Here is a 23,324-nt window from a genome sequence, read left to right on the forward strand (position 1 = left end):
AGGCTGAATATGAATCCTCCAGATTCATTCTAGTCTGACATCTTCCTGTAACTTATCCATTCCCCTTGGAACAAAATCCTGGAGATTTAATGTAAGCTCACTTAATGTCACAGATACAATCTTTATCAATTGAGAAATGTTTTTGCATCACGTTTATTTCATCCATCTTGCCTAGTAAACAGTTTCTGAAGTGTGAATGAATCCTGAAATGGAAAATTACCATCAGAACACCCGGGCTTCTTTGTGAATTAAGGCAATATTATGTTGCTCTCCAAAACAAGAAGAAATTGAGGAAGGAACAGAAGCTAATTTCAGCTGCTGCTCTTCTGCATGTTTTTCTTGGCATCATGTAACTGCAGAACTCTCCGGAAATAGAAATTTCTGAACATGCCAAGATGCTAACAGGGATCTTATGGCATATGCATATTCTTCAAAGGATGGAAAGCTTTATTTACCTACCTCTTGTATTCATATGTATTTTAAATATGTTGGTGAGTTTGTGAATAATACTCAACATCCAGTCTGAAAGGCTTTAAAATGTTTATTTTCCTTTCTTGGCAACAATATCACCCGATCCCTTTTACCTCTAGTGTCTCACCTTCCGTTCTAGCTTTCTTTACTCCAGCAGACTCCATATCTTCAAAGGATCTCTTTCGACTTGTCCCACCACTGAATGGATTGGGACCTGCATTCTGATGAACCCCATTTAAGGTGCCATTGTTATAGTAACGATTCAGGTGACAGTTCTGGAGGTTCAAGAGAAACTGGGCACATTCTTGGAAGCCCTGGGTATGTGCAAGGTCTGCTGCTGTCAGGCCACTGGCATTTCTCAAGCTGTACAATACAAAGAAACTGAATTACACTCATTCATCAACCTAGCTGGCTGCTGCTGCTGCCCTTACTGACTATCTATCTGTTGGCGATGAGAGAAAGCATACACTTAGCAAATTTCCATTAAGAAATTAGTTATCAATCTTAGTATTATAACTAACTTAACTTTTCTCACATACATCTGGCTTCTAAGCAAAATTTGGGAGACAAAACACTTTAAAATAAAATCAATATACTATATGCCTTAAAAAAGCATCTTCCTATTTAAACTTCTCAAAACGCTTTATTCTAAAATAGTCTGAAGACCTGATCTTTACATAAACTTCAGACTAATTTAAGCCTTGAACGTTACCATCTTCTGCAGTTTATTTTGCAATCTATATCTTGAGTAAAAGATCAAATACTCAAAACAAGCTTAACATGACTTGGCAATTGTCCATGGCATTCTGGTTTCTAAGGTAACAACAACATCACTGTTCCTCCTAACAATAAAATATACACATACATAGAAAAAAAAGATAAGGTGCTATACTTAGTTATGCTTTGCTTATAGTTTTTTTTTTTTTTTTCTGGTTTGTTTCTTATTTCAAAGTGTGTGACATCATAAGTGTTGGGACTTGCTTTGTTATTTGAACCAAGACTTTTTCCATGTACAAGAGAAATGGCACTGGATTTTGAATATCCTAATATATCAGGGAGCTTATAAATGAAACCAGATAAGACATGTAGACTTGTGGAGGTTTAATTTGCAAGAATGCTGTAGGACATGTATTTACACAAACATACAGTATGTCTGTGCTTAGAAATACAGAATCCTGTCATAAGGAAGCGCAGAGAACTGGCAACAAGAAGGCTAGAAATGACACAACTAGACTGTGAAGCAAAAGAAGCCAATGTATCTTTCCTATTTTTTCCCTCCTTTCCAAACATAGCTAACTAGTTAGAAAAATGGATTTTTGTTTCTTGGCTTCATTAGTTTATACTACTGTATATCCTGTAGTAGTTGAAGTCTAAAACTTCAAAATCCAGAAAGAGACTAGCCACAGAATGAGAATTTAGAAGATGAATAGACCTGATTCCTCTGTTGTAACTCATATGCAGTAGAAAACTCAATCCAGCTCATGCAAAGAACACAAGGAACAAAGCTCAGCTTTACTTCCTAGAACACTGCAATTTATTTGCTATAACAATGAAAGACCAGAAAAATCTTTAGAAACTATTACAGCAAGACTAACTCCGTAAATGGATACAGCTACATTATGTAAGATTTGGAAGGGTAAATTGAAATACTACAGAATCAGAAAGCTTATTAACTAGGAAGATCAGGGTAATTTCATTCCATTCTAGAATTATTCTAAGTGATCACTTACTTGGACTACTAGTGAAAATCCAGAGAACAGCAGCCAAGAGCATCCAAGAAAGCAAGACTTTAGAAGACTGAAAAAACTATTTGGTCAAAAGAAATGAAATCTCAGGGTAGCAATATTAGCTTCAAACACCTAACAGACAGCTGCAAAGAGACTAATATGTTCTGTGCATCCAGTGCTGGCAGTATATGAATGGGATTAACAAGAGCAAAGTATATTTCAAATAATGCACTAGGAGAAAGTTTCAGAGTATGAAGTTAGTTAGGGTTGTTGAATCTGCAAAGTGTTTTCTCACCTCCTCCTTTTTAAGGACAGACTATGAGGCCAGAAATTCTGTGAAATATAGTCGATCCTTTCCAATGCTACACTAGATGGCCTGTTGAGGTTCCTGCTAACCTGCATTCAATGCTCTTCTGGTAGTTCTAATTTACTTGTGTTGCAATACAGATACAGTATTTCAATATTGATTTTGAACAAAGTGAATAACTCCATTCTGTCTAATCTGTTTTAAATTTGCTGGCCCAAAAAGGAAAATACAAGAAATCTAAATGAGCAAATTAAAGATATGCAAAGATAAAAACATGACCAAAACAATACGGTGTTGACTGAACACCTAATTTAATGAAACATCAACAGATAATAATTCTACATTTTAGCAAATGTTACTGAACAGTATATCTCTGCTTTGAAAAATGGACTGTAAGACATAAAAACAGACTGTAAGATTTAACTGTAAGACAGACTTTAAGTCATCATTTCCCAAAGTAATCGTGATATAAGCTGTGAGAGGCATTTGGAGATGTATGAACTAAGACCCAAGAGTAAGGCTAAATGTAAAAAATTTTGAGAAAGTTTGTTTCCCAGAAACAAAAGAAATGAGATCTAAATTAATGTCTGGCAGATTTCAACATGTAATCAACTTAGTAAGATTTTTTTTAGATCTCTCCCCTCCCCACTTCTTCTTAAACACCTTATTCCTAACAGGCAAACAAAAAAGTACTTGTCCTAAGGAAGTACTTTAGAAATACTGCATAGATTTTGTAAGGACTCGAGCAGATTGGATGTAACATTCTTGATTCCAAGAGTTTAGAAATTTCTCTCTTAAAAATCTGAGTCAGAATTTAACCTAACAATTTCACAAGGACTCACTTTGTCAGGAAGTTAGCAAAAAAAAGAAGAAAAAATATAAAGTAAAATCAAATAAAAGGGGATGTAGATGACTCTAGAAACTCGCTCGCCAACTGCTACTCAAGAGAAAACAACTGTAAAGTTCTTTCTGCTCTCTCTCAGTGGGCATAATAATATGAGGAATTCTTCTACATTCAGTTGTCAAGTTCTGTGAATTTAATAGAAACTTGATTATTCTAGGACTTTCAAATCCTTTCACATTTCAGTTAAACGTGCTTGTATTCCAATATTTTCAGGAAGGAGTAAAGCAGAAGTCAACAGAAATGGCACAAACTTTAGGTTTCATTTTCTCAAAAAACAATCTAGAAAAATAATGTTTTACTACTTTAGCAGCTTTTTTTAAGCCTTCTCTAGGAAAAATACCACCTGTCAGTGGGAACAAAAATGGCTAAAAGAACTAGCCATGCTACACTAGCTCATCAGAAGTGTAAGAAAAAATGGCAAACTCAATTAGCCCACGCATAAATCGGAAAGATAAAGCCCTTAACAGGTATCACAGTTTTACCAGATTGGAATAGCTTTATGACATGAATTCATCAAGAAGTGTTTCCAAAATATGTAATTAAATAAGAAGTAATGCCATCACTGTGAGGATTCTGAGTGCGTAACAGAAAAATCCAGTCTAATACAGCCTTTCTAGAAACGCTGAAGTGGAATACTAGAAAGAATTAAAAAAGCTCAGACATCTATTCCACCGCTCTTTAAAAGCACTAATCTGGACTTTGAGTAGTACTCCCCTGTTGCAGCAGCAGTTACAAGGAACTGGGAACACTTCTACTGAATCTCAAATTACCTCAAATGATGCCAATGTTTGGAAATGAAGCAGCTAGCTCTGCTAGGTCCATAAGCCAATATAAAAGCTGTTAATGTAAACAGACTTTATTATGGAAAGGAAAACAGAAATGGTTCACTGCACTGACCACGTGTAAGACACAGAAGGAGTTTAATCTCTTACATGCAATCTATCTCTATGTCAGTCCTTGATTATGAACTGCAATTATGCAAACTATCAGGTGAAAAAGGAGGAGAAATAATCGAAGATTCTTTTGGATATTAAGCAGACTATATATGACACTGACTGCATTGTTTAAAAAAAGGAAACTCAGAGAGGTAATCACTATAATTAAGTAAATTGTCAACTACCTCAGTTATTAGAGATGTCCCATGAAAGGCACATCCCTTCATTTCTCACAGCTGCTTACAAGAACAATTTGACTACATAAAGGATACTTTAACTAAAACCAAATTCAAGACTTGAGTTGCAAAAGAAAAGCAGTGAAAAAAATGCAAACCTTTGGACAAGACAGATGGAAATACCTCAAAATTTCATGTTTCTTGAAAAAAATTCTTTTCCACCCATCCTTGATTTTTTTTTTAAAGTTAAAAATCCTTTCAGTACTAGTTTTGAGCTGACTTTAACCCTAACCTTGAGATAGCCAAAGAAACTGAGAACATACTATTTGATATTAAATCTTCAGGTAAGCGGACCTTTTATTCCTTCTCATCATACTGCAAATATGACAGCGCTATTTCTCCAACTATTACTCAGAATTTATAACTTAGCAAGGAACTTTTCTGCAGGTTTTCTCTCTCCTTCCTTCTCTCTCTCTCTCTCTTTTTAAGATATTGCACTTGAAAACAAGCTTGTATTTCCGTTCAGGTGTTTTCTCAAAACTAGGCTACCTAGCTGAAAGAAGACCAAGCACGTAACAAGCTAGACTGGTATTTTCCAAAGATGCTTTTACGAAGTAACTATCAGTAAGGAAGATGTGAAAGGATTTAAGGAAGTCATATTAAAGAAAAGAAAGTCAGGCTAAGCCTTGCAACATTACATGCATTTTACAGTTAGACAGTCTTTTATTACATAGTATTCATTGACTTGATACAGTATTTTCTAAAGGTTGTCCTATTTACCCTCAAACCCCATCTCTTCTCCAGTAAATCAAGTCCAAAAAAGTAGATGTCTCTGAAGGTGGTCAGTTCAGCTATAGAAACAGGTGGAGAAGCTCAGGAAAGCACACTGAAAACTATACCTCTGAAAAGACAATTTTTTTTTTTTTTTTGGCACCGACTCCAGACAGGAATTTGAATTGAAAAAAAGTGAGAAAAATCTCTGACTTAATCTTACCCAGAACTAAGTGCAGTTTTCGTTGTCAGAAAATTGATTCACTCTACGCTTAGAAAGCACAAGCCTTGCATCATTTCCATTTGATTTTCCATTCATATTTGAAAAACAAATGAGTCCTCTTAAGATAACTTGGCAGTATTTCATTTTGCTTTATAGTTTATTCATTGTATTTATTACTCTTATTACTGCAGTTAAATTAGAATCACAAAGCATGATGTTATTTACCCTCAGCCTTCTTTGTAGACAAAAATCCAGGAGCTGGGAATGATAAAGATGTATTATTTTCCTTGAAGAATGGAAGTTTGGGATGCTAATACCAGAGCAAAAGAAAAAAAATACAATTGGAAAGATACATTTTCATACTATAAAGTTGTTATAAATAGAAAAGGTCCATGAGAAAAGTTGAAGGAAATCTGGATATGGAGAAATAGGTGATCTTGAGGTTTCTTGACAGATTACATTTAACACTTGAATTCTGTAGTGACAAGTGTTTTATAAATGAACTGAAAGCACGCACTGTTTGAGTTAAAACTCTGACTTTTGTATATACATTTATTCACATACCTTCTGTAGTGCTTAAACAACACTCTTACAACCCAGTGTTTCTTCATCCATCATGAGATGTCCACAGGTAGTCTTCAAAACTGACTAATCTTGGCATGAAGAGCACTTTTTTTAATTTTGTTTTTCTCCTTCCAGTTGACATCACAACTCCCATTTTAAAGGCCCAGTTCATCTGAGAGTCTTGGTATCAAATTAAAGCAACTATAAAGAGGACACTGTTGAAGCTTATGCTTAGTTATTCCCTACTTCTGAAATGCTTTTAAAAGGGCTGTGTGTGTAACTCAACTGTTGTTCATAAATAAATATCCTGACCAAACAGGATTTGCACATAGAAACACAAAGTCAACTTTCAATTTAGCCTTAGTTTAGGGAGATTTTTATTATCTCAATCTAATCACAATTTGTTGTTTTGAGAAGTTCACTAAAGGAAGGAAAAAATCTGAGGTTAGCTCTCAGAAAATATGGAAGATAATTCCACTGTGATTAAGGTACAGAAAGTACAAAAAAATTAACTCAAAACTGTTTAAGTGTACTTTCTTGTAAGGAAGATTTATTTCAAGTTAACTCTAAAAAAAATACTCTTCGAAGGATCTGTGGAAAGAAAGACTTGTGTTTCTTGCATTGACTTATAAATTATACTGAATTTACTTAGACGAACTTGATTCTAAGACGTTTCAGTTGTTCGTATTTTTTATATTCATTGAAGGAAAAAATCAAGTACATTTCTATGTGTCTTTGATATGTACTACTTGAAATACTCTATCTTCCACTTATAATGTCACATACCTTGAAAAACAAAACAAATGTTTGCTACAAAAATTCAACATTCAATCTTTTTGAAAAAACATTCATATGTAAAAAAAATCCTCTAATTTTAAATAGTGATTACATCACCTACAGCTCACTGTGTTTTTGTTAATGCCATGCGACAATCTAAGAAAATAAACCACAGTTTCTGTATATCAATGTAATATCTGTTAAAAAATACTGATCTCAACTTATCTATTGTTAGTTTACAAATAAAAAAAAAGTAGATAATTGTAAATTAGGGTAAGCAAAGCATGCAAATCTATAGATTCTATATCTGAATTCCTAGATTAGCATTAAAACCAATCACCGCAACAAATACCTCAACAGTATGCCTTGTGTGCAGAAAGGAAGCGATACTGAACATTCAATGCCACAACTGTAAGGTTTTCGGAGAAGCACCTGTGGCAGTTTCAGCAGTTTCTATATGGAATGCTCCCCCTTTCTAGGATTACTTGAAAAAATCAAGTCAATTCGAATTACGTAGCTGTAAAACATTGACATGTGTAGTTTTCACAGTTTCAGAATCTTCTGTTTGATTTAAACGGGCAATGGTGCATAAACAGGAAACTTATAATCATAAGGGATCACATATTTGCAGGCAACATTAAGATTAAAAGTTACATAAACATACATAAAGTGCTGTAGCACATTATTCATTATGTAAGCCATTATCATGTGACCACCTTAACAACAAGATACTAAGCCTTTTATGCCTTTAAAGCATTATTACGTTCATCCTGAAACCAATTTGTCAGTTCTTCACCGAAATTTATATAGAATGGATTAAAATTACCAGTCAACTCACGGCTTCAATTACTTTAAATTTAGTAGGCTGTATCTCAAAAGAATTAGTAACTATTCCTATACAAAAATTAGCAGATAGAAGGATTAAAACAAAAGGAGAAAGAAAAAAAAGAGATCAGAACACGAAAACGCCCACAGTGAGAAAAGAATTCCTATAAACATCAGTATACTAATCTAAAATTTCTACAGCAAAGTGATTTTAAAATACTAAACTTTAAGTGTTTTAACCCTTTGGTGTCCAAATACAAAAGTCACAAAATTGTTTTGATTTTTTTTAGATACCAAGAGAAAAATTTTCTTAACTAAACAGATGTATGCCACTGCTGGGGACAGCTACAAAAAAAATCACGCTAGAATTACAAACTGGGCATCTACAAACGCACAAGTTGGTGCCAAGTTTTTATTTCACAACAAAACATGTGGCAGCTGAAATTATTTTAGACCTTTTAAAACGAGGGTAGAGATTTTCAGAACATCCTCCAAAACCGTAACCAGGTGAGCATACTGGAAAGAAGGAAGCTCTTCTTTGTGAAGACACGTTTCACCTCAGTATCAAGGTCCGCGAAGAACTACGCAGCTGTAACAAGCTCTCATGTGTATTAGACACATTTGCTCACGATTGAGCAAATGCTGGCACAAGGAAGAATTCGTTAACCATGGCATGCAAGGTAGAAATACTACAATCACCACCATCAGATGTTGGTTTATTGATTTGGTTTCCAATTTAAATGCTTTAAGACAGACCTCAAGGAGTTGACTTTGATTTTCAGTATGATTGATTCACATTTCCAAGTAAACTTTTATCTGAAGAAATATGTGACTTTGCCAGCTAGTAGCAATCAAGAATATTTTTTAATTTACGCTCGATTACATAAATTATTCCTACATACAACTCACAAAGGTATTAACGACTGTTATCTCTTAAAATGACAGCATGCTTGCAACACTGCATAACAGAAAAGACCTTCACTATGAAAATGAAAGTAGAAATTTCCTAGATCAGTAGCAACAATGAATTCCAAACCAGCTTCTTTTTAGTATTGCAGCCACTTTAAGTCCAAAGACAATAGCAGAGTTATTTAGCCAAAAAACTATGAAAATCAGAACCATCACTGCTGTTACTAGTATGTTTCTAGACACAGACAAGGAACTCCAGATAAAGTTGCTTACAATGAGAAAAACATTATGGAAGACTACTAAGGAAAACTTCAGAGTAAACTCTGAATTGAAAAGATGAACAGTGTTGTAATGAAGATTCCTCAAAGATGCCTCTAGTAGCAAATACAATCACCTTATTTCTCTTGAATGTATAAATTGAGAAGCAGTGACATGAGAACTTGACCTGGAACTTGAAAAATTAAGAAAGCAAGCTTTTTCCAAATGTGCCAAATGCAGAAAAAAGTTCAAGAGATTTAGTATAAAAATTATGGAAAGTAAGAGCTTGGGAAAACTAAAGAAAGAAGGTAAATTGATTTTAAACAGGTATTTTTGTGCCAAAAAGGGAAAAAAAAATCAAGAACTGCAGGACTAAAGGTATCAGATGGACTTGTTATTTTCCACTAATAAGTGTGGCAAGGGAGAATGTCTTTCAAACTACATAAAAATTTATTTTTTGTTATGCTCTTACTCAAGTAGACAGAAGATCTTTTGGATTAAGAAACTACTGACATGCATGAAACCACTTTAAAGGAGCTTCACAGAGTATTTTCAACTGAGGTTTTTTTTATTGAAGGAAGTCCGTCTACCAGGTATTGAAAACATCTCGCAAAATAGAAAGAAGGAATTGATCTGAAACAGAATAGTAACATTCTCCCTAACTGATAGCTTCCAACGCTCTTCCACGACTTGCTAAGCTCTATGCAGCGAAATCCAACGCATAACCTGTAGCACAAGTCACACAAGTTACGAAAACTGTTTCTGATCAACCTGAACATGTTGTGGGCCATGCTACAGTTGCCTGTCTTTTTTTTGGTCCAGATTCAAAGACATCAGTTAAACTATGATCAACTCAACTGAAATGACCCAGACTAGAATAGCAAATGAAACCCAAATCACCGCATCTACTACCAGAAGTTAATTGCAACTTGTTTGCTCTAACAATTCTGCAGTCAAAATGTATCAGCAGATCAAGCACGGCGTCCATGCAGATCGCCACCACTATGTCAGGACTAACCATCAGAACTAAGCAGACTACTGTATTTGGGAATATACTGCATCCTCGTTTCTTCTACTGTACCTAACATGATGTGCTCCATCCAAGTTTCGCTCAGTAACACTGGCTTCTCCACCTGACTTAACTGCACCTAGTAATAGTTTATTTTACAGAAAAAAAACAACTTATCTGAAGGGAAGCTACACAGTGAACATAAGCACAGTGTCATATGTAAAGGAAAATCACTTGCCCCTGAAAAAATCCTTACATTCCTGTCAGAAATCTGAGTTATCAAGACTTTAAAGTCTTGGTAATGCCTCATTTTTCCTTATCCATGTCTTTTTGGACTGAAGAAAAGCCAAGAAACCACTGTTATAAATCACAGAGGCTTGTCACTAATGACTAAGCTCCTCTATCAAGCTGGACCATATCCTGTGTCCTCTTTATGTTCCAGAAAGGTCACAAAATATCACGGCTTTAATGAAGAATTTAACTTTACTTATAAAAAGTACCACCTCTCACATTTTTCTCTATTTCTGAACTTATGTCAACAACTACTATTGTTATTCCACCTCCACTAAGAATAATCCACTCTCAAACTGAACAGCAACTACTGAGTTTGCCACAGCTTCCTGTAATTACTCAGAACAGCTTTAACTGTGAAAACTACCCTTTTCCATCCTGATTTACTCTAAGACAGGGCCTCTCCCACTTTCTGGTTTATCAGCTATCCATAGATGTATGATTTGCTTCAATATTCCCAAATCCTTCCTTGAAACTAACCCAAACTACCACCTTATTTCATGGTCACAGATCACATTAAGTTCTTCTACAACAACAATCGAATATGAAACCAAACATGCAAGAAATTAGCAAGCTTTATTTGTAATTATTGTGCAGAAGAATTAGAATTTCACCACTGAAATGCACAAAACACTTTGACTCTGCCTCTCTGTATGAATTTATATAGGACGGGAAAGGAAGAAAGAGACCCCAAGCCTGTAGCCTCCATATTGCAGAATGGTAACTACATGAATACTGTGGTGAAGGCCCTAAAAATGTTTCTGATATATAACGAAAACAGAACAGCCACATTTTTCTTAGCTATACCGTACTGTCTAGTAATGCAACAGTAGTTAATCCAAAAGTTTAACTGCTGAATGGGGAGCTGGCAATCAGGTTTGCAAAAAGAATCACGTATGAAGCAGTTTGAGTTTGAAAAGTACCAAACAGATCATGTAAGTATTAATATACTAATTAACGGATAAGAACTATTCTGTTGAAACAGTACATAACTGCTATTCCCCTAAACAAAAAAATAGTGAGAATCAGAAGCATTATTCTCAAGACGGGGTTATGGACCATAAGACAGTAGGATGTTGCTTTTTCTATGGTGAATCAGTATAGCAGGACAGCTTTGGAAATTAAGAGATGTGACTGTAATGGCATTTCACATCAGAAGTATTGTAACACCACACAAACAGGCTGCAGTTCTATATTCAAAGTTTGGTAGATAAGTTAGCTAGCTAACAAAAACAAGCATGTGCTAAAAAAATTGCAAGTCTCTGCTAAGTTTTGAAGAAAGCAGGAAGAAAACCAGAAAGATGAAGCATTACCTACTTCCAAGTAATAAGTGCAACTCAGCTAACAGAGGAGATGTCTAAACCCTGAGACCCTTTCAGGGAACAAGCCATATAAGTTTCCTTAAAAGGGGAACTGATAGAAGTAGGAACTCACTTTTGTTCACTAAAGAGGACTGAGTTTCAGAAAGTAGAGTTGCAAAAGTACAAATGAGAAGAACAAAAGCTGAGATATCACAGAAGTGGTCATAATTAAAATGTGAAAGATGTCACTTCAAAGAGAAAAGTATGACAAGAATTTCACAATTGGCTAATCGAAAGGAGCTAAAAAAAATCTGTTAGACTTCTGTTGTGAAGCATGAAGATCTGTTGTGAAGAAGTAAAATGAAGTTAAGGATGCTTTTTTACAAACACCACAATGTAGCTCATGACACATGAATTTGCAAAGAAGAATTAACATTAAGCCACTGTCGAAGAATGGTAGTAAAGTTCTTGCTGCGAAACTACATACTGGAGATAGGATGCTTCTGGCATTATAGGAGTGAATTTACATATTCAAACAAACCCAAGACAGCTTTAATAAGAAAGTGGCTGAAATATCTGCCTCAGCTAGAATTATAACATCATGATAAGTCTGTCATCTGGTAGAAACAGATGTATGGGTATTATTTATTCCAGCACGTCAGTTACTTTCCCCAGACCTGACAACCAGAGCATGAGAAACCAGAATGGAAAAGGAACTCTTCAGGGTCTTGCAGCATCCCATCACGGTATATAAAATGATTTCTCCAAAAACCATACGATTTCTGGTAAGGAGATAAGAAGATTTCCTATCCCAATATTCACGCATTTTGACCAAAAAACCTCTGAAGTGAGCCAGTACTCGTGCTCAATTGGGTGGATGAATATAAAGCCACATCCTGACCCTTAGGGTGCATCTCTACCCCAAGAGAACATTGCATTTGAAACTTCTCTCCTGGCTCTAAATCAAGTCACTAAGAAATGAGCAACTGTTCAAACGACAGTTGCAGATTTGTTATTCAGAAACAGGTGAACATGATGATGCACAAGTGAACTGCATCGAAACAGCCAAGGAATGAGAGAATTAAGTTCAAATTAGTATAATTAACAGCTGCATCTGCTTACTGTTTTTTTTGATTCAATAGTATTCTGTGTTTATATGTGAATTTTATATTTATATACATGCTGTGATACAATCTTTAAAACTGTATGATATCCAGCATTTCAAAAATAGTATAAAAGAGCAAAACAAAACATGGCACCAAGAAGGCTTTTCCCTGTAAAGAGCTGTGGACACTTGTTCGTCACCATTGTAAATTATACACAATTAACCATACATAAATTGCATTAATTATGCCGTTTCAGTGAAAATCCAGCAGTTATTATGGATACTTTAAAAGGTACTATCCACATTAAAAAGTCAGTTACACAGCAAACCTTTTCACTCATATGAGGACATTGTGACCACCTGCTTCCCCCTCTTCAAGGGTCCATGAATACCATAGTTAGTGGAGCAACCATTTTTATGGCTGTAGGACATACTGTGCACAGAATATGCTTCAGCTAAAATGAGAAGGTAAATACCACAAAAAAAATCAAAATATTTTCACTAGGGTACAATTATTATTTTTTAATATTACTAAAAATTTACACAGGAATAGAGTCCCAAATTCTCTCTCATCAATTAGAAAAACAATGCAACAACTTCATGAAATTTAGAGACTGCAACATATTGTATTTCTCTGCAAAAGCAATACACTAACAAACCTGAAATAAAGTAAACTAGAACAATTCAAGTGAGGCAATTGCTTTTATCCTTACTGGACCACTGTTAATATTCTTTGGCTTCCAACATAACCAAACAAGTGAAATATGTAGGAACAGGGCAGACACTGATATCGAAGATTACACTAGTCCAATTTACTTTATTTAAACAGCAGTATTTGAATAATCACTCATAAATAGAAAATAGTTCTCTTGCAATATTACACTATTGATTACTAACGTTAGTGTAATAATGAAATCTTCGCATCCCTATTCTACTTTCTGTATAGAACTATATAAGGGATGGTGCAATACTTATGTAAACTATAAGTATCAGGGATAAGTGGCATATTCGACTATTTGCAGTCAAAAGAGACATTGCGTCTTCACGTTAACTAGATTTTGATACCATAACTGTATGAAGAAATAAAGTCAAAATTGTATTAGAAAATCTAACCTCCACAAAAAGGCCATGTTCACCATCAACAGAGATCAGCACTTTAGTCTTAAGCTAGTGCTTAGTTCTCTATTTAGTAAAACTCTTGCCTTTGTCCTATACAGTCAGTGAACATTTCAGTTAAAATATATTAATTAGAACTAAAATATATGGAAATGCCCCTCTCCTTTTCTTCTAATTGAAGCCACAAAATAAAGGAGACAAAGCTTTCAGAGCACCTACATTTTCAAGATGCTACAAAAATCAGGAAATCAACATAACCATTAGAGATATGGGTCCAGTTTTCAAGCCCAGATGATCCAAAGTTAATCAACGTCAGAACTGTACCTATGGATTTGGCCTAATTTAACATCCTGAGCCTGAACACTACGTTCTACGGAATAAATCCTCCACCCTAATCAGTCCATTAACTATCTTCTCTCAGATGGCAGGGGCAGGCTTTTACCCAGTTCCTCCAAATGAGGAACGTGGGCTGCTCCACGAGTCTATTGCATTGGCATCACTTACGTTACCATTTATGGGATAGGACCTATGGAAACTGTGACCAGTCTATCCTACTCTAACACAGATGGAATTCAAAGTTAGAAAATTGCAAATTCAAGTGATTTCCTGTTCCTAAAACTGATAAAAAAAAGTAAAAAGGCCAGAAACACATACGAAGTTTTTTGACTATAGCTTGCAAAGACAACATTTAAAAAGCAAAATTTCAAGTATGTAAATTAAAGTTGCAGCCCTATCTCCAACCTCCGCCATTCAGCTCCTACTTTTGAATCTCTATGGATGTAACACTCTCTTCATTTACATCAGACCCAAGTCATTCATTTCATGCTGTTTATGCACTTCTGCAACTTCTCTTTTGATTGGAAACTTTCTGAAAAATCACAAGATTACATACTAATTGATGATGATAATTAAGGTTTGCTCAATTCCACAGTAAATTTAAATCCAAGTTTATCTTAAAACATCTGGAAGTGAGTGCAAAATGGGAATTTATGAATTTACAACTGATTTCATGAACTTGTCAATAACTGACCTTGACAGCTGCATGAGTTACCTCACTGTAATTTTTCTGTGAAGTAATCTCTCATGTAAAGCAATTTGTTCATTACTATTAACTTTAAAGGTTCTGTATTTCCTGACTACTCTATGAGACCATTGAAAAAGTTAAATTTTATGGTAGATTAATCAGGGCAGCATTACAAAAAAAGTAAGATGGAAACCAAAGGGTAAAACAAGAAATTAACTACACGATTCTTATTTGACTTACAACTCAATAGTTTCATCACATTGCAGGTTAAAATACAGTAACTAGTTACCATTTAAGATAAAAAAGGCTAGTTCTAATTAAAACAAAGTTCTAAAGTATTTACATTATTATAAGCCATAGAGCTTATACTCAACATTTCTAGGTGAAAACTGCATCCATTTTGTCCATGCTGTAAGTTGCAAAAGTTTGTGAGATTTTCTGAATGTTTTTGCAGTACATAAACCTTTAAAGAAAAAAGTTAAGAGGGCAAATATACACAATACACTAACAAACAGCATTAAACTAACTGCAAAGAGTGTGTGAGTTGCTATTTTGCACATAATGTTGCTTTTGCATTGTTTTCTGTATTTATTCACCAGTGTAAGGTGTAAATTAACTGTAAAAGTAACTACATGCTAGATAAAGTGTATAATTTGGGGCCATCTCACAGAAGCGAGATCCATTTTTTAATATACCACATATAAATGTAATACTAATGTAGCACACTGGTACAACTTCAGTTAAATAAACTTTACTAGACATGCAAAACATCTTGGGCTTTATTACAGTTGAACATGTCTAGCTGTCTTTTAATCATGTGTCTGCTGTTTTGATTTTTCTTTTTGATATTAGTATCTATGTTTACTGGTCTAAGTTAGTCAGCTAAACACACAACAATCAACAACGACACAAAAAAAAACACCTCACTTACTCTATTTGCGCACCGTGAGCCACAAGGGCACTTATGGAATCCACACTACCAGACCGTGCTGCTTTATGAATAGGAGTTTCACCAACATAATCCTGTAAAGACAAACTACATTTTGTCAAGCATAATCTTTCAAAAAAAGACAATCTTATTTTTACACTACTCATTTTAATTAAGAAAGCAGATATACATATATAAAAAATAAAGCAGCATTTATGAGCTAGCAAATACATCAGGTACTTAATCAGTATTTTAAATTTTGCAGTAGGCTTTCATGTACTTTTAGGAACAACAATAAGGGCATCTGACTTGCACATGCCTTTAGCCAATGACTAAGTAATCAGCAAAATCATACAGAGCAAGACCTGTTAAAGAAGAGATCTATACATACTACTGGAACAAGTTACTCAAATATTTATTTCCTAGCATTTTCATTCCCCAGCACCTTGCCCTGAGCAAGCCATCTTAAATTCAGAAGCACTATGGCCAAGTTGGTGGGACTATATTGCTTTCAAATCCCGCTGACACACTTACCCAGTACTGCATTGCACAATAAACACCCTCCAGGTGAGATGTATCTGTGAATAACTCTACTGTAACATAAGCATGCCCAGTGCTCACAGGCCAGGCCAGATCTCTCCTGAGACATGCACGTTGACTTACGTGTCCTATATACTATTCTTTTTTATCTACCTTTATTCGTTTAAATTCCATTAGCATTAACCATTAAAAGCATTTTGTTTTTCAGTCAACTCCTCTCTACAAGCTAGTTTCACAGGTAACAGGGAAAAATCTACACGATTTTACGAGTGCAATTGGTAAGCAGCAGGTGAATTCCATGCATCATGACCTCAGGATGCAGATGAAATTCAGGACTTGCAATTGAACAACTATTATTAATGATATTAATGATTACTTATTTTTAATCACTATTAATTGATATTATTAATAATAAGGTATTAGGAATCACAGAGAAGAATTCATAATGAAACATGGCCTTGAGGTAGCAAGTAAACGTTCAGTTAGTTTTGTTATGTTTTTTTCAGTCCTCAACACTTTCACTGCACAGCAAGCTTTTCCTTCCTCCCCAAATTTTGTACAGACTTCTCTGTCTGCTCCACTGACATTAAACATAGTCTAAGCGTGAGTACCTCATTCTTGCTTCTCTGTTGTTTCTTTTATTAAAACATCACCACTAGCTATTAAAGTAACATAACACCTTTACCGGCTTGACAGTCTTTACACACAACGGTGTTCAACGCTTAGCTCTGCAGTTCTGGCTACGCTTCAGCTCTATCTGAAACACGAATACATTCACAGTATGATCTTACCACCATCCTGACTGAAGGTAATGTGCTTTAAATTGTCTGCCAAGCTTCTCAGAAATTCAATCACATTTTCTAGACCATGTAAATGTAACTCAAAGATTAATTTTGGATTATGTTTCATATACTCTCAATTTGCTATTTGCCAATTTTATTTTATAGTGAAGTATTTTTATAACATGCTATAAATTCACTAAGGGTAAGCAAGTTTACCATTGCTTAAGACATGTATTTAGCCAGAGTGAAACGCCCAGCATCCCCAGCAGGGAACAGCAATGGTACCAGACAAATTTTGCCTTATAAAACTAAGGCAAATTGCTGAGGCTGACAGAGTTTGGAGACAGAAAAAGGCAGAAAACTCCTTGGAGTCCTTAGTGATTATGAAAGAGCCATGCACTCCTTCCAAAATGGCTGTCTGTAGCTGATGGATAGAAGACTGCTTTTCAATGAACTTTATATAATTCTTCCTATTTATAACTTCTCTAGAAATTACAGGAAGACAGACATATTGAATGGAGGACACAATTTTATTAACTGCCTACATGGAAACTCATCTGGTACTAATTTATCCAGGATTTTCTTAATAGTGTAATACATTTCCCATCATAGCAGCTGTCTTCGATTCATCATTTTGTTATTATTTCCATTCCCCCTCTTCCGTTAAAGAGATGAAAGTGTAGAAAAGAAATGATTGGCCTCTTAATTTTGTTCAGCATTAGTATTTACAACCCTACCCCTAACTGAAAAGATAATCATCAATATAGAGTTCAGTTTAGGACAAGTTAGCTCATCTTGCCAATGCATATGACACAGATGACAGAAATCTTCACTAGACCCACAAATCCAGCATGTTGCCCAGTTAAGATCTAGATAGCTGAATTACGAAGTACTGCTGAGGGAAATGTTAGAAAGATAAGAAAGGACCTTTGCAAAAGAGCTCCTCACCACTGCATTATAAAAATAAGCTGAGCTTAGAGCAGTTAATAAACATGTCACCAATGACCAGAAAAGGGTTAGCATCTCAGAAAGAGAATACATGTCTTGAGAAGGGCTTCTTTCAGTCACTGGCCCAGAAAAGCATGCACCTTTTCTCTAAAGCTAAAGAATTTAGAAAATACTTTGAGATCAGAATATATGAATTTAGATTCTTATAGCGTTCCTCTTAATTATGGCACCTCATTTTCCATCTTCACTAACATTCATTGTCATCTTTTGAAGTTCTACTACAGGACCAAAACTATTTGCTCTTCCATTTATCTGAAATAAGTTTCCAGCTCCGCAAACAAAGAAATTCTCTTTGGGTTATGATCTAGAGTGAAAGGAAATATATATATTTCCCACTGAAAATGGCTTGGAAATGTATGCATTTCTCAACACATCCAAAAATCACCCATAGAGGCAAATAAAGTACTCTATGAGACCGAGCACAATTCTGTTTAGATTTAACAATTGGAATGGATGGCACTAAACAGAAAAAACAATGTAAGTTTTTTCTAAGAACAGTGCCTAGGTTGCTTGGCTTTATGCTCAATTTGCACATTACCACATTGTCCTGTATGTTTTCATTTCACCTCTTTCATATGCCTTTTTTTTGGCTGGGAAGAGCAACCCCAGTTATTTTATTTTGAAGGACTCTAAAAATTCCCTGATACTACCTGCTAATTGATCGCAGTTCCCACATATGAGCTTCAGTTTGATATAACCCCTTCTGCAACAATATTGCAGGAAAGGAAATATCAGTAACTTGTCTTTCATAAATAGAGCACTGGTCTTTACTGGTCTTTCATAAATAGAGCAAAACACTTCAGGGTCCCATTTATCCTTCTTATGTAACACTGCTCCAACAGGCCAAACTTGACTCACGATCCAGAAGTCCCACAGCAAATAAATGACCAGAAAAAATAATAAGATAGTTTTCCCAATTTTATTAATTTAGCATTCAAGGTAATAGAAGTTTGTTTGCTCTCATGAAGACCAAGTACACTGCTCCGAAGTAGGTGACAAAGTGTCACATGGCATCACAGGCACAGTCACTTTTTGCAACTCACTGCCACTGTCAAGCCATGTCTTCCTCCTTTCCCTTGGAGGAACACTACTTTCCTTTTGCAAAGACGAAGGCAGGTTTTTTGTTGTTGTTATTTTTTTTTTAGCTTGGGGTCATGGCTGGATTACATTTGACTATTTAATTTTACTGAATAGGTATCTTGCTCTTCCTTCCTTCCTCTTTTTGTTTACATGTCTGAGTCTTTCTTATCTTTGGCTTAAATTCTCTTCAGTAAATCTCAGCTTGCATTTCATCACTATGCTACTTAGCCTCAGACATTTCCTGTACAAATTAAATCTCTCTCAAACTCTTTGCTTATTCCAAGTCCCTTTTTAGATATTTGTATTTATCCAGTCCAGTCTAAAGCATTTTTCCTCAATTTTGGGATATACATTTCTGTTGGCCTTAAGATCTTCCAGTTCAACTTTGCGCAAACTTCCTATTTTCTTCTCCAAGTGCCTGAATATAATTCAATTAATCTCACTCACTGGTACTTTTATTCCTCTTTCATCTAAAAGTTACTTACCTGTAAGTTTTTCTTCTTAAAATGTCCCCATGAACATTTACACTGAAGGCTTTTAACTATGTATGCACTTGTACAATACTTCTAGTATCAATGTCCAAGATACAGCATTATTTTACCTGACGAGAAATAAAAGCCAGTGCCATTTCTTACTCAGCTGATTGAATATCAAAGCCTATCAACTGATCACACTTCCAGAAAGCGTTCAGACTTCTTAGACCTAGCGCCCTGTCCTTCCTGAATCTAGAAAGTAGAGGCTGGAGAAGATGGAACATTTTTCCTCATTCTTCACTAAAAATCTGCTTTGAATTCACGGTGGTTTCTCCTTCTGGATTTTCAGTATAGATGAGGAATGATGGAATGTTTCTATTTATCTGGCTTTAGTCCAAAATGCATCTAGTTTTATATTTTAGACAACCTATCACACAAAATGAATGAGTCTTTTCTCCTCCCCACCAAGGATATTAGTGGGTTTACAGTTCTTGTGAGTTTGGGTAGTCTAACCCCTCCTAAATCTGTCTGCCATCACTACCAAATTACGGTAACTGGCGGGATGAAAAGTAAGTTAACGTCACCTGTAAGGATGCAATATTTCTTATCATTCCCCTTCAAGGCAGGCCACATGATTATTTTTGTTTGTTTTTTGGCCAATCAACGAAGGCAACATACAGTAGAAACATTTGATATGCTGAGGTCAGATGGAAAATATATTTAAATGAAGCAACAGGCTTTTTATCAGAAAGAATTCATGATTATCTGATGCTAATATGCACAGCAGCACAGAATCAGTCTGCATTGTGACAAGGATAAAACATCAAAAACTTCATGGAAGTAGCAGTGTAATTGCTTTGCACTGTTAGAGTGAACTAAAGCAGGCAGGAAGCTAAATGCAGGTCTTGTCTCACAATATTGAGAACTATTAGCAGGCACTGCTCACTGAATATAAAAATAAATAAGACTTTCTCCTGCACCCAGCGGCAGGTAGAAACAGACAGGAATATTGCTTGGCAATTTGGCTTTCTCTGAATGTTTATGGTGACCCTCAGGGAGGTGAGGGACTTGGGGTAAGAACTGCCCACCAATCAGGAGAAGAAAAAAAAAAAAGACATGATTCTAGCCAGCACATACAGTTATACAAGAAGGCTGGACATCATGGGATATACTCACAGAATTTATTTTGGAGAGCAAGGTGCAGTTGGGACAAGCAGCTTTCAGCATTTGTCGTTCATTGCTGCTGCCCGAGAAAGGTCCCGGGCAACTGCCACCAGCACTGAGATAATCGTTTTAATGTTTTCCTAAACTTCAGGGCAGGCAGCATGGGCTACAGTACCTCAGGGCAGATATGAGAAAGCATGTATGCAAGTTCTACCGAGTACCAGTGGTTTACATTAGGATTGAGAGACTTGAGGAGATTCCTTTTCAGAAGCTATCCTTTTCTTTTTCCAGAGGTGATTGGTTAGTCTGTAGCCAGTGACCAGGAGTCAGTTTGGAAGGAAACTTTTACTAGTTTAAATATCAAGTATTCCCAGATCTTTCTCAGCATGTGTTTTGTATCCAGTGTCCATGGAACACTTGTCCTCACACAAGCATTAGCCAGTGACTATGTCTGTCTGAAGTACAGCATCAGTCAGCGAGCTGGAAGGAATAAACAAAATACACATCAGGAAATAGTGCTCCAAAAGCTCAAAAGTGTGGGTGGAAGCCCTAGATAATCACCTGAAAGAGCTTGGAAATTAAATAAGAAACTAGAATCACTTATAAAGCAGTGCAAATCAAACAAGAATAGTAGATTTTGACTGCAATTCAATAAACATCTGGAAGGAACTGGGGAGAGCAAAGCATGCACTGTGCTTTACATACTTGTGTGTGAAACATTCCAAGTTATCTGTGGGTTGTTTTGCTGTAGGTGTCACAAAGGTACGCTGTCTAGCTTTGAGTGCTCGTGCACGTGAAACCAGTGTGACTGACCAGCTGCATCTTAACAAAGAGCTATTCTTGTTTCAACTGTCATTTTTAATTAACCAGAGATTTCTTCTTTTATCAAACCAGATCTAAAATACCTCTTCTTGTATGCTCAATTAATATTTTGTGGGTCAAAAAAGTTTTTTATACAAGTGTAATTTGATACTACCACTATCAACAACATACAAGGGTTCCACAGCATCAGCTCTCAGTACTGTCTATGTTGGCACCCTTTGCCTGTCAGTATCTAAATCTGCCTTTTGAAGTCTTCCTAGGTCTTCCTATTATTTAGGTTTGCTCTCATGACAGGCCATAGATTTATAAAGACTCCTGAGTCACTGGCTAGTCACTAAGACTAGCCCTTTCTAAGACGGAGTGAGTTACCAGTCTACTTTTAACTGCGTGTCATACTGCCTTCTGCTTTCCCTTACAGTCATCTGCATGTTGCCCTCAGCCCATGGAGAGTTCTCTCTGCACTCCTCTCCTCTTCTGCTGGGGGCTAGCTACCACTTTCTTCTGCGTTATAACCTCACCCACTAGATGTTCCAGGAGAGTAAGCTTGTTCTTCAACTCCATTTCAACCTCACTGGTCAGTTCTTCTCTTTATCCTCTTAGCAGGAAACTTTCATTCTTCTCATTCATTCATTTTCATTCATTCTTCTCTTCTCATTTAGCAGATATCTGTACATCTTTATTCTGTGCATGCCATGTTTCCTCTCTAATCACAGTTTCTTTACATTCTTACCTGGGCTCCAGATGCATTTCTAGTTCTTGTATTTTCTCTTCTGATGATTCTACCACTATGCAGCAATAACTTATTGTGTAAGTTACTTTTGTCAGGTATCAAGGAGAAGATGCGATCTATAGCCTCTGCATCCAGTCACCTTCATTGTTTCTATAATTCTCCTGGTGTCTCACAGCTGTTCTCAATGCACCAGCCTTCTTTTCTGAAAACTCAACACAAACTTCCCCATTTCTTATTTTTTGCATAACTTAAAAAAAAATATATAAAAACAAGTCTAGAAAGGCAAAAGTTCAAGTTCTTCAGCAGTCTTAGCTTAACTCTACTGCATTTAAAACAGTCTGGCCATTAAATATTTTAGGAAAAGTATGATGTAAATTTAACAGAACAGAGATTTTACAGATGCTGTGCTGTACTACAGTTTTAGTAAATGCATATGCTCTAGTAATAATTACTCTTATAGGACATAAAGAATCATATTTTTAAGTACTGTTTTTAAGGGAACACATTATGTATGCACAACACACATAATAGATCCATTCAGTACTGGAAACATTTTCTCCAAATGCATTTTTTTAAGCACTTGATTCTGTTACCATACCAGAGTGTAACAGTCCTTTACGTGCTTTTTTACTATATTAATGTACTCTATACTACAAAATAAATTGATATATATACCCATGGTAACAGTAATGGGAAACTATCAATTAAAAAAAAACAAAACACCCCCCATTCTCTCTTTGATAGTCAAGTACATGTTTCTGATCTACTTGAAGGAAATTACTAGAAAAGCTTTGGAAATAATCTAAGAAAGAAAAAAGTATGCAACCAAATGCATCTTAAAATAAATCATGTCTTACTAGATTTTACTAGTTAGACGTATGACTAAATCATCAAGGACCACAAAGGTCTCGTGGTTCTGTACGTAGTGGCAAATCCACTGGCTCATTTTTCAATTCTTACATATTAAGTAAGATGTTTCTCACTAGTCTCTTTTTCCTTCCCCTAAAGATGCATTAAAATATCAGAGCATTTGGTAATGCTGCCAGCATCAGAGCAGCGTGGTACCATTTTGTTCACGGAGAAAGATGTCAGCTCCTAAACCAA

The 23,324-nt window shown here is 35.6% G+C and overlaps 1 protein-coding gene across 2 annotated transcripts in view; it reads right to left on the bottom strand.

The window, feature by feature from the left end:
* The window catches only part of ANKRD10 (ankyrin repeat domain 10), a 37,793-nt gene that overhangs the window by 7,671 nt on the left and 6,798 nt on the right, over nt 1–23,324 (bottom strand). For both annotated transcript variants that reach the window (XM_048080775.2, XM_048080776.2), the window contains exons 3-4: nt 15,625–15,716; nt 599–834 (exon numbers count right to left, since the gene is read on the bottom strand). In XM_048080775.2, coding sequence (XP_047936732.1) covers nt 599–834; nt 15,625–15,716 — 328 coding nt within the window. The remainder of the gene's footprint in view (nt 1–598; nt 835–15,624; nt 15,717–23,324) is intronic.

Source organism: Anser cygnoides, chromosome 1, assembly GCF_040182565.1.
Source record: "Anser cygnoides isolate HZ-2024a breed goose chromosome 1, Taihu_goose_T2T_genome, whole genome shotgun sequence".
Taxonomy (NCBI): Eukaryota; Metazoa; Chordata; class Aves; order Anseriformes; family Anatidae; genus Anser; species Anser cygnoides.